Here is a 13,589-nt window from a genome sequence, read left to right as displayed (position 1 = left end):
GGCATCTAAAGGTCTTATGACCTATCATTGGCTGGTTTAAGTGGCCACTTCACACACTGTATAACATTCACTATTCTGACTATGTTTGCACACCTACATTTCCTCAACTGTCATCTGTCGACTTTTGCGAAGTAAGAGTTGATACCTTTATCGTGTGGGTGAGATTCATCCGGCTGAACCTATTCGCCATTTACAAGGCATCGGTTGATTGAAGTGACCACTTTAAACTCCGCGCAACATTCACCATTCCGCCTATATTTTAACATTGAATTGCGAATGTTACGCAGTGAATAAAGTAGCCAATGACAGGTCATAAGCCCTGTAGACGCCTAGACTTCTAAATTACCTTCTCTAAAATGTTCTTCGTCTCTGTTGTATTTTTTTTTATTTGAACGCCATTTTTAACGAGTTGTAAATAACTCACTATTAAAAAATGGGAATCAAGTTGGGGTAGAGTGGGATTCGAACCACGGACCTTTGAGCCGTGAGTCCGAGACACTAACCACGGGGCCACACCCCGATCCAAATGGTTATAGTCACAGCTCCCCAGGGCGTTGAAACCAGTTCTTGTCTACGAAAAATTGAAAAAACTAAAAAAATTGGTGATAACTCCGTTCCATCTGTTCTATCTGCATGAACCAAATCTCTGTTTTGCAGCCGCGGCCGCCGCCATGTCCTTCTTCAACAACCTGAAGAAGGTGTTCCTGGGGGGCGGCGGGGGGCACGACGCCAAGAAGAAGCGCGTCTTCAGCAACATCCGCATGGACTGCAGCCCCGAACTATACTGGGACATGATCGGCGAGCTCGGCGATGGGGCCTTCGGCAAGGTAACGTTCAGTCGACAGAATACATTTTGTAAAGAAAAATTCTTTTCGCAAAGCTAGATCAGCCTTGCCGTGTTGTGTCGTTTGTAATGAGGAATTCCAGCCCAACCCGGAATTAAAATTTAAAAATGTTTTCGTGTACACGTGAATATTTAAAAAATTTGGAGTAGGATGAAATATCTCAAAAACGCACGCAAAAATAAATAAAAAATGTTAGAAATAGTATTCATTTTAACTAACTAACTAACTAACCATCACGCCATTTCTCCAGAGGGGTAGGCAGAGAGGATAGAACGCCACACCACTCTGTCCTGGCACACTTCCTTTGCTTCCTTCACATTCATACATCTTCTCATGCACGCACGTCGATTATTCCGACTTTTCACATGACCACTTCTTTCATTTTAAAATCGTAAATAATGACGTCACTCGTTATATCTAAGTGTAGTATTTCCGGTTTCCGCTCTAAAGCCCCCGCACCTTGTAAAGAATGTTTTGCCATAGAAAAAAAAATAGTATAATTTGACATTTCAACAAGAGATTATGTCAACTTTCTAGGTTTTTCTAAATCGAAACGTTCGTAAAAACAACCATGAAATAGAAATGAGCAAATTACGATCAACTAAATGAAGTAATCAAAGCAATATTCCATAGATTCTTGTCAGTTTTGTTATTGGCTGGAGAAATACAACTTACCGCGGTCAGTGAAAGTAAGAACGCCTACCGTTTATGACGTCACTACTGAAAAGTGACACACTGATTAAAGTCATTTGGCGCGGTATTTGATAAATGTAACTTTAAAAAATCATAGCTTTGTAAATAACGCACAAAAATAAATAAATTAGATAACAGTGGAATTCCTCATTGTCAAAATACCGCCGGGATTAAAAGGGAATAGGGTGGGATCACATTTCACGTGTAAGTAGCGAATTCACAATATTTTACCATATGTCAGATTGTTAAATAAAACAAGGTGGACAATTTTTTTTTAGTATTGCAAGGGCTTTCTATTAATAAAACTCAGTTTAATATTCATCATCATTCCCTTTCCGCACCTAATGGTGCATAGGACACTGCATTGGTACACCAATCGCGGCGTATCTTAGTCATTTTTATTTATAAGTTACATGAAGGTAAGATGATCAGTCTTACGCTTCAGGTACTAGCTCAGGGACTATGAAATATTATAGTGTGAAAAAACCCTTTTAAAGAAATCCATGTCGGGAATTGAACCCAAGATCTCTTGCATGGTAGGCTAACGCACTGACCGACTGTCAATACTTTTAATATTAAACTGTATTAATTTAATTAATTACTTCATTATTCAATTTTCATTTAATTATGATTTATTTAATTTTTAATCATTTTGAGATTGGCACGTTTTTTTCTTACAAACCGTCTGCGCGCATCACATAGCGCATGCGCGCAGACGGTTTGTAAGAAAAAAAGAGCCAATCTCAAAATGATTAAAAATTTAAATAAATCATAATTAAATGAAAAATTGCTCGGTGATGGTGGGGGATCGGTAGTGTACCTTTGTAGTCGGTCGGGAGACTTTTATCTTCAACTATGACGTCATACTGAAGCTATGTCATTTTAGTACGTAGATATGTGTACCGCGACGTACGCTTCGCCTCGTTTCATTTCGATTTCACCTACCCAAAACTCGAAGGGGGGCGGTCGGTAGTTTATCTGTGTAATCGCTTGAGCGGATTTATTATTTATTTATTTACCCGGTTCGTCCTTCAGGTGTACAAGGCGCAGTACAAGAGCACGGGCAAGCTGGCCGCGGCCAAGATGTGCCTGCTGGAGGGGGAGGACGACCTCGCCGACTTCATGATCGAGATCGACATCCTCAGCGAGTGCCGCCACCCCAACGTGGTGGAGCTGCACGAGGCCTTCTTCGTCGACCAGAAGCTCTGGGTGAGTACCGACTCCCGACCTGCGGAGCGAGGGCGGGGGCGGGAGATCAGACCACTGTATTGCCTCGATGGTGTGATTTTCCTCTTCAGATGCGAATTGGTCCGTTCACTTATCAAAAACCAGTACTCTTTCACTGCTCTAGCGACGAGGTGCAGAGTAAATATTTTTACAAAAAAAATGTTTTAATTAAAATGAACTGTTTTGAACGACGTCGAATCAAACAATGACCGGGGAGCTGTGGAAGATTTCCGGTTTGACCAATCGTCAGAACTGACCTATAGTCTTAGGTTGATTAAAATGACAGCTGCCAAACTAATGTCACTGGTGGTGGGGAAGTACTGAGCACTGACCATGTACCGATTTTATCCGTTTTTTCATGCAAACATGAAAGTCTGTTTCCGAAAATTGATATAAAAACGTAAAAACAAGCCTATTATAGTGTGCTTCAGACAATTATTTACCAAAAATAAGACATTTATACTTTTTTCATTAACAACATTAAAGGAATTATTTTTTTATTAGATCGATTTACATTTATCAATTTGTCTCATCTTTAACGTTTTTGCAAAATGACGTAACCTTGTAAGAACGTTGATAATTAGGTTTGATTATGTCCAAATGCTTGCAGACTGGATGGATTTCCTCCCTAGGGAGTTGTTCATATTTAAATTTATTTCAATAGAGAGGGAAAACATTATTGAGAAGGGAATATGGAAGTCTAGGCATTTACAGAGCTTATGACCTGTCATTGGCTGATTTAAGTGGCCACTTTGCACACTTGTTTTCAGGCAATGCCAAGTAGGTGATTTGGTTCAGCCGGATGAATCTCACCCGCGTGATAAAGGTTTCAGCTCCTTTGCTTCACAAAATTCAACAGATGGAAGAGTTGAGGAAATGTGGATGTTCAAACATGGGCAGAATGGTGCATGTTACACAGTGTGTAAAGTGGCCACTCAAACCAGCCAATGACCTAAACCAAATATGGAAGTCAAGGCATTTACAGGTCTTATGACCTGTCAATGGCTGGTTTAAGCAGCCACTTTACACATTGTGTAACATTCACCATTCTGCCTATATTTGAACATCTATATTCCTTCAATTCTTTTATCTGTTGATTTTTGTGAAGTTATCCGAATTTAGAATCCAGTCCTTGTCTACAAAAATTTGGACAAACTCAAAATATTGTTTCTAATAACTAAATTATTTTTTTAGAGTGGTAACTTTCTAACGCCTAGATACTCTTATTCGTTAGTAGGACAGAACCTAGCAGCATTATTTTCAAATCTAGGCGTTTGTTTTATTAAAGTGACAGTTATGTCGGACTTTAATTCGACTTCAAAACTTACTTGTTTCTCTCTCATATTTTTAATAGGCTTTTAAGAAAAAAAGTGCCAACCTCGAAACGATCAAAAATGTTAATAAATCATAAGTGAACAAAAAATTGTTCAGTGGAACAAAATTTTTGACTCTTTTAATGCGTAGATAAACGTATCGAGGGGTTCTAGACCCGTCGGTACAAAACTTTGTACTTACATCAAAACCTGATGGTGGGGGTATCGGTAGTGTACCTTTGTAGTCGGTCGAGAGACTTTTATCTTCAACTATGACGTCATACTTTGTTATTATGTGTCGAAACTTGAAGGTGGTGGGTCGGTTGTATATCTTCATAATCCCTAGAGGGAGTCTATTTAGGTACGACGTCTTTATCTTCCCTGGCCCTCGTTTGCATGAGCGTTTGCAATAGCATTTCACACGCTAAGCCGGTGAATTTCTCGTGCTGACGAAGTGAAAAAAATTAGCAATAATTGGCAAGGCTATGTTCACAATTGATGGATCAGAGGTTAATCGTTGACCTGCGTCTCCCAGCGTTCACAGCTCTAATTACACACGGGCTCGCTCGACTTGAGAGATATTGCAGTTAGAAAAACATCTAAATTTGTTTCAACAGAGAGGGAAATTATTTTAGAGAAGGTAATATAGAAGTTAAGGCATCTACATCTACCTGTCATTGGCTGGTTTTTTTAATATTTTTTATTTAAATTTTTTTGATTTTTTACAATAAACATAAATGATAAAACAGAGTATTAAAAAAATAAAGCATAATTACATAACAATGAAATACATTATGTGGCCACTTTACCCACTGTGTAACATTCACCATTCTGCCCATATTTGAACTTCTATATTCCTTCGATTCTCTCATCTGTTGATGTTTGTGAAGTTAAAGAGCTGAAACCTTTGTTTAGGCGGGTGAGATTCAGGCAACCTAAATACCATAAAAAAAGCTTTCAACTAAATTATTTCAAGATAATATAGACGTCTAGGCATCTACAGGGCTTATGACCTGTCAATGGCTGGTTTAAGTGGCCACACTGTGTAACATTCACCATTCTGCCCATATTCAAACATCTACATATGTTCTTTCAATTCTTTCATCTGTTGATGTTTGTGAAGTTAAAGAGCTGAAACCTTTATTTATGCGGGTGAGATTCATCTAATTGAATTATTTCACCTACATACTAGGCAACGCCTAAAAATGTTATTTCTTCATCTCTGTTGTAATATGTTAATATAAACAGCTCCCCGGGGAGTTGAATCCAGTCCTTGTCTACAAAAATTTGGACAAACTCAAAATATTGTTGATAAATCCACCTGGTCCATGAAGAAGTATAGAAATTGAAAAAATAACATTTTCAGGCGTTGCCTAGTCTAGTATGTAGGTGAAATAATTCAATTAGACGAATCTCACCCGCATAAATAAAGGTTTCAGCTCTTTAACTTCACAAACATCAACAGATGAAAAAATTAAAGGAATTCAGTTGTTCGAATATGGGCAGAATGGTGAATGTTACACAGTGCGTAAAGTGGCCACTTAAACCAGCCATTGACAGGTCATAAGCCCTGTAGATGCCTCGACTTCTTTATTACCTGCTCTTAAATGTCTGTCCTACTAACAAATAAGAGTATCTAGGCGTTAAAAAGTTACCACTCTAAAAAAATAATTTAGTTATTATAAACAATATTTTGAGTTTGTCCAAATTTTTGTCGACAAGGACTGGATTCTTAATTGGGATAACTTCACAAACATCAACAGATGAAAGAATTGAAGGAATGTAGATGTTCAAATATAGGCAGAATGGTGAATGTTACACAGTGTGTAAAGTGGCTGCTTAAACCAGCCATTGACAGGTCATAAGCCCTGTAGATGCCTGGACTTCTATGTTACCTGCTCTTAAATGTTCTTCATCTCTGTTGTAATATGTTAATATACCATTTAGTATGCCGACAATATTAGTTAAGCAAACATTAGTCCAGAGCTTACTTCTTCCACTCCTTGAGCATGCGGATGTGTGTTATCCAGACGCTAACTCTGAATCGCTCGATAAGTTAGAACGATTGCAGAATATTTGTATTCGTTATATCTTTGATCTTCGCAAATTTGAGCACATAACCGAGTACCGCACGCAACTACACCGGCTCAGCATCAGGCATAGAAGGAGCATTCACATTATATCCCTTCTTCACAATATCCCACTTCGCCTGTTCATCTGAGAGAGCTCATCCAACCTCTTTCACAACACGGACTGTCTCTTCGTTCTAGTGGCGAGAGAACCCTTTTAATACCCTGTCATCGCTCCAATTTTCTTGCCCGCTCTTTCGCAGTAGTAGCCGCTCGATTGTGGAATAATCTACCCACTAATGTTAGAGACGCCCCTTCTTTATTTACATTTAATTCAAGATTGAAATGTCACTATCTAAATATTTAAATTGTTCCTTTATCCTTCTTCTTTCCTTCTCATCCCCTCTCCTCTCTTCGTGTAATGATAATTTTTTTATACATATATTTATTTTTGTTAATCTTTGCTTTTAATTTTTCAAACTGGAACGGTTTGGGTAGGTAGGAAGAAATTGCCTTAAGGCAATATGCCCGCCCTTATATGTATATTGTATATAAAGTGTCGAATAAATAAATAAAAATAAATTAATAAACCACCGCACAATGTCAAACCACCGCACAATGTCAAACCACCGCACAATGTCAAACCACCGCACAATGTCAAACCACCGCACAATGTCAAACTACCGCACACCCGAGAATGGAGACCAGATCACTATTCTAGGAGGCATATTCTAGAAGAGGGTAAACAGTTGAGCAATAAAAAGTTTTGATTGTACCGACATTAGTCAAATCAGAGGATATTCTGTTAATGATGTTCACATGATTAATCTACCCATGCGATTGAAAGGGTTAAATATGATTTGCGTGATGGGTGACGTAACTTGATAAGCAGAAAGGAAGTGTCTGTGCCCCTTATCTGTATATTGACCAGCGTTTTTGACGCAATCTCATGTTTGCACATTTGACAAAACCCGCATACCTAGATAAGCTTATTTGTTTGATTGTCGAGATAGTCCGACATCTGAACAGAGACGAAGAATGACGTTAATGTTTTAAGCGTCAATTTGTGGTTAAACGACTCGGGGAAGCAGGCTGAATGCTGTCGAAATGCGATCTCTCAGGCGAATGTGCGGTAAAACAGATGCTCAAACGTCGAGATCCGTACCTTATGCAGGGCCGAGACGAGCATTATCGACGAAATCAAGAAGGGAGCCCTGCGCCGGTTCGGACACGTGGAGCGAATGGACAGTGAAAGAACGGCTGAGAATATTTACAGTGCGAATGTTGACGGATGCAGAAATAGAGGTAGACCGAAAAAGACGGCACGAGCACGGCAAGATGGACGTGTCAAAAGTCGGAATAATCGGCGCGCGCGCATGAGAAGATGTATGAATGTAGAGGAAGCGAGATCTGTATGCAAAGATAGAGTGAGGTGGCCTTCTATCCTGTCTGCCTACCCCTACGGGGAATTCGAATCCCCCATAGACCGATTCACTTTATCTTCATAAGCATTCGGCAAACTAACAAAAATGAATAAAATACACAAATTAGTAAAATATGTATACGCGAAAACATTAATAAATTATTGCACGGTCATAAACACTTCCAACGTTTTATTTCTACTGACGCCATACACAAGTAGGCCCTGGGGTCGTTTGGTCCCCCCGCTCGGATCATGTGTAATTTTTGGATGCTTAGTGAGGGGAAGGTTAATATTAATTAATTTTTCCATTCCCGAGTGAGTGATATATTTTTTTCTGGATGAAAAGTAGCTTATGACATTTCTCAGCTCTCTGGCTATCCTTGTGCGAAAAATCACGTTGATCGGTGGCTCCGTTGCGACGTGACGGAAACACAAACACACTTTCCCATTTATATTATTCTACTAGTTCGGATGGTTATATTCATTTTTGCCAATAATTTTGAAATTCAAATGTTTCTTGTGCGCCAGATGCTGATCGAGTACTGCGACGGCGGCGCCCTGGACTCCATCATGGCCGAGCTGGAGAAGGGGCTGAACGAGCCGCAGGTGGCCTACGTGTGCCAGCAGATGTGCCGCGGCCTGGCCTTCCTGCACGAGGCCAAGGTCATCCATCGCGACCTCAAGGCCGGCAACGTGCTGCTGACCATGTCCGGCGGCGTCAAGCTGGGTAACTCAACCATCTAAATTTTATATTACAAACACTTTCATTTTCCTCCTTTCCTTTCCACTTGTACCCCCTCCTCTCCTCGTAGATCCGCCGATCTGACCACAGGATCTGAGGCTGCTGCAAGAGAAAAGTTTTAACATTAAGATTGAAAGAATCCCAGTACAAGGTGGGTAATTGCATTAATTTGTATTGGGGTTCAGTGGCAAAGTAAGTAAAGATAACACATAGCGACGCCAAATCCGCGAACCAGCAAAACACGCAAAATTCGAGCGTCCATTTGCTACCTGGCAAGTGGCGTGATCAATAATATAAAGTCTCATATTAAAAAATAAATAATTAAAATTTATTTATAAACTTTTTTCTGACCAAGTTACCTTGGTGACGTTTGCCATTTTTACGGTTAGTGATTTTTGCGTGAACGATGAAGATATATATATATATATATATATGTATCAACAATATTTTTAGTGTGTCTAAAATTTTGTAGACAAGGATTGGATTCAACTCCCTGGGAAGCTATTAATATTAACATATTACAACAGGAAGAACATTTTATAGAAGTCTAGGCAGCTACAGGGCTTATGACCTGCCATTGGCTGGTTTACGTGGCCACTTTTCACACTGTGTAACATTCATCATTTTGCCCAAATTTGAACATCTATATCCCTTCAATTCTTTTATTTCATTTCAGGCGTTGCCTAGTGTGTAGGTGAAATAATTCAATTACATGAATCTCACCTGCATAAATAAAGGTTTCAGCTCTTTAACTTCACAAACATCAACAGATGAAAGAATTGAAAGGATATAGATGTTCAAATATAGGTAGAATGGTGAATGTTACACAGTGTGTAAAGCGGCCACTTAAACCACCCATGACCGGTCATCAGCCCTGTACATGGATAGACTTCTATATTACCTTTTCTGAAATGTTCTTCATCTCTGTTGTAATATGTTAATAAATGTTTATTTTTTTATTTTTTTAAATACCTGTATTTCAAAATATCTCTTCCTTTGGTTTAGACAACACAACGTTACAGTACCGTTTGGGATGGGATTTTTTAGCACAGTTTTTTAAGAGTTAAAATAATACCTTGCAGCGGACTTCGGAGTATCGGCTAAGAACAAGTCAACCCTGCAGAAGCACGACACCTTCATCGGCACCCCGTACTGGATGGCCCCCGAGGTGGTGCTCTGCGAGACCTTTAGGGACAACCCCTACGACTTCAAGGTATGTCCGATGATGCTGGCTGATCATATGTCTGTGCATTACTTAAACGATATTGTGTATTTTCTCTTGTACCATCCGAATGTAAAACACCAGTCAGTGTGTGAAATATAATCGACTCCTGGGCTTTCCACTCAATGGGTTACTTCTAGATGAAGTGTCACCTATACACCAAATTCTATGCCCATCCTCCTGGATGAAGTGTCACCTATACAACCGATACTATGCCCGTCCTCCTGGATGAAGTGTCACCTATACAACCAATACTATGCCCGTCCTTCTGGATGAAGTGTCACCTATACAACCAATACTATACCTGTCCTCTTGGATGAAGTGTCACCTATACACCCAATTCTATTCCTATCCTTCTGGATGAAGTGTCACCTATACAATCAATACTATGCCCGTCCTTCTGGTTGAAGTGTCCCCTATGTGTCTTTTTTCTCTTTTTTTTTTTCTTACTTTTATTTATGTATGTGGATTTAAGAGTGGATATGTATATTTTTTAGACACCATAAGTATATATTAAATCATGTAAATGAATGCTTCGACACGGGTTGTGCCCAGTGGGTATTCATATTTAAAAAAAAAAATGTTATATAAAACGTGAAATAAAAAATAAATATATTCTATGCCCGTCCTCCTGGATGAAGTGTCACCTATACAATCAGTATCTATGCCCGTCCTTCTGGATGAAGTGTCACCTATACACCAAATTCTATGCCCATCCTCCCGGATGGGTCTCCTTTTTGTGATGCAAAGCATCACGCTCAAACGAGCGTCACTTGTACGATCCCTCTCTCGCGGCAGGTGGACATCTGGTCGCTGGGCATCACGCTGATCGAGCTCGCGCAGACGGAGCCGCCCAACCACGAGATGACGCCCATGCGCGTGCTGCTCCGCATCCAGAAGGGCGACCCGCCCACGCTGGACCACCCCTCGCGCTGGAGCCACAACTTCAACAATTTCATATCGCGCGCGCTCGTCAAGGTACGTGAAGGGGAAATTTGATTCAATCTTTAAAGAGGATATTTGGACTGATCTTGCATACACATGTAAACATGATTAAAATACATATTTTAATAAAACTAGCATTGTACATAATAAAAATGAAATTGTTGTAAAAATTTATTTGTTTATATAAAAATGCATCTTAAACCTAAACTATTAAATCTAAACTATTAGCAAATTGTAGAAGGTAAATGACGTATTGAATTTCTTAAGTTTAAGCTGTTTGAGTAGTATAAAAGTTTATATTTATTTCAACAGTGAGGGAAACCATTTTTGAGAAGGGAATATGGAAGTCTAGGCATTTACAGGGCTTATGACCTGTCATTGGCTGATTTGAGTGGCCTGTCGATGTGATTTTCACAATTTCATAATGGTTTCAGCTCTTTAGCTTTACTGAAATCAACAGATGGAAGAGTTGAGGAAATGTGGACGTTAAAACACGGGCAGAATGGTGAATGTTACACGTTGCGTAAAGTGGCCACTTAGACCAGCCAATGACAGGTCCTGTAAATGCCTAGTCTTCCATATTCCCTTCTCTAAAATGTTCTCCACCACTGCTGTAATTTGTTATTTTTAGTTTATCCAAATTTTTGTAGACAAGGGAGTTATTAAAATCGGGTTGTGGTCTTCAACTCCCCAGGGAGGAAATCCAGCAAATCAAACATTGTCGAATATAAAATTTTGAGTTTGATAAGGGCTTCTCCTCATCCTAGGATCCGACCCAGCGGCCGACTGCCGAGGAGCTGCTGCTGCACCCGCTGGTGGCCGGCGAGCTCGACCCCAAGCCGCTGCGCGACCTTCTGCTGGAGTACCGCGCCGAGGTCGTGGAGGAGGAGCTCCTCGACGACGACTCCGAGGTAAGGCCTCCCGCATTCTCCTGTTCCTTCCTCGTCAGCAATGAGGGATCTCGATTCTGTGTGCGTGTGTGTGAAACAGCTTGCCTATTAAAATATATTTAAATATTTTTCGTCCACGCGAATGTTATGAATCTACTATTTTGCCAAAATCATTTTTTTTTAATTTCTCCGGTTTGTAGAGTCCGATTAACAATTTTATTACGTTGGTATACACGTCCCCGAAGTGTGCTAAAATTTGCTAAGGTTAGATGTGTTTTTATGAGCTCGGCGATTTTGACTGCGAAGACACGCAGTTTACCCGGAAAATGGCTCTTGCAATGGTAACCTAAATGTCAGAACTAATCCAGCTTACACGGTATCACCCAAAAAGACACCTTTAGACTTTTGGCAGATTCATAACGAGCTTGGACCAGTATGTTATATGTATATTGGGTGTTTCTCTATGAGTGCATTATATAGAAACCGGTGGTCAAGGAGACAATTTATAACCAATATTTCAGACGATTTATAACCAATATTTTAGACGATTTATAACCAATATTCACAATATTAGGAGACGATTGATAACCAATATTTCAGACGATTTATAACCAATATTTCAGACAATTTATAACCAATATTTTGGACGATTTATAACCATTATTTCAGACCATTTATAACCAATATTTCTGACGAATTAAAACCAATATTTCAGACGATTTATAACCAATATTTCTGACGAATTATAACCAATATTTTAGACGATTTATAACCAATATTAACAATATTAGGAGACGATTTATAACCAATATTTCAGACGATTTATAACCAATATTTCAGACAATTTATAACCAATATTTTAGATGATTTATAACCAATATTTTAGATGATTTATAAACAATATTAGGAGGCTATTTATAACCAATATTTCAGACAATTTAAAACCAATATTTCAGACAATTTATAACCAATATTTTAGACGATTTATAACCAATATTAACAATATTAGGAGACGATTTATAACCAATATTTCAGACGATTTATAACCAATATTTCAGACAATTTATAACCAATATTTTAGAGATTTATAACCATTATTTCAGACCATTTATAACCAATATTTCAGATGATTTATAACCAATATAAACAATATTAGGAGACGATTTATAACCAATATTTCAGACGATTTATAACCAATATTAACAATATTAGGAGATGATTTATAACCAATATTTCAGACGATTTATAACCAATATTTCTGACGAATTAAAACCAATATTTCAAACGATTTATAACCAATATAAACAATATTAGGAGGCTATTTATAACCAATATTTCAGACGATTTAAAACCAATATTTCAGACAATTTATAACCAATATTTTAGACGATATATAACCAATATAAACAATATTAGGAGACTATTTAAAACCAATATTTCAGACGATTTAAAACCAATATTTCAGACAGTTTATAACCAATATAAACAATATTAGGAGACGATTTATAACTAATATAAAGAATACTACAGACGATTTTTAACCAATGTAAACAATTTTATAGACAGATTATAACCAATATAAGCAATATTATAGACGGTTTATAACCAACATAAACGACCAATATAGACAGTTTATAACCAATATAAACAATATTATAGACGGTTTATAAGCAATATAAACAATATTACAGACGATTTATAACCAATATAAACAATATTAGGAGGCTATTTATAACCAATATTTCAGACGATTTAAAACCAATATTTCAGACAATTTATAACCAATATTTTAGACGATATAGAACCAATATAAACAATATTAGGAGACTATTTAAAACCAATATTTCAGACGATTTAAAACCAATATTTCAGACAGTTTATAACCAATATAAACAATATTAGGAGACGATTTATAACTAATATAAAGAATACTACAGACGATTTTTAACCAATGTAAACAATTTTATAGACAGATTATAACCAATATAAGCAATATTATAGACGGTTTATAACCAACATAAACGACCAATATAGACAGTTTATAACCAATATAAACAATATTATAGACGGTTTATAAGCAATATAAACAATATTACAGACGATTTATAACCAATATAAACAATATTATAGACAGTTTATCACCAATATAAATGATATTAGGAGATGGTTTATAACCAAAATAAAGAATATCACCGAAAATTTTAACCAATATTATTGACG

The 13,589-nt window shown here is 37.8% G+C and overlaps 1 protein-coding gene across 4 annotated transcripts in view; it reads left to right on the top strand.

Moving 5' to 3' along the window:
* Positions 1–13,589, top strand: part of Slik (Sterile20-like kinase) — a 43,832-nt gene that overhangs the window by 11,165 nt on the left and 19,078 nt on the right. For all 4 annotated transcript variants that reach the window (XM_088239531.1, XM_088239528.1, XM_088239530.1 and 1 more), the window contains 6 exons: positions 658–827; positions 2,574–2,747; positions 8,099–8,297; positions 9,395–9,525; positions 10,333–10,512; positions 11,247–11,390. In XM_088239531.1, the coding sequence (XP_088095657.1) occupies positions 672–827; positions 2,574–2,747; positions 8,099–8,297; positions 9,395–9,525; positions 10,333–10,512; positions 11,247–11,390 (984 nt within the window). In that variant the 5' untranslated portion in view covers positions 658–671. The remainder of the gene's footprint in view (positions 1–657; positions 828–2,573; positions 2,748–8,098; positions 8,298–9,394; positions 9,526–10,332; positions 10,513–11,246; positions 11,391–13,589) is intronic.

This window comes from Micrasema longulum, unplaced genomic scaffold (assembly GCF_059751315.1).
Source record: "Micrasema longulum isolate JH-2025_06_02 unplaced genomic scaffold, ASM5975131v1 h1tg002181l, whole genome shotgun sequence".
Classification (NCBI taxonomy): domain Eukaryota; kingdom Metazoa; phylum Arthropoda; class Insecta; order Trichoptera; family Brachycentridae; genus Micrasema; species Micrasema longulum.
This window is presented reverse-complemented; position numbering and strand designations above follow the sequence as displayed.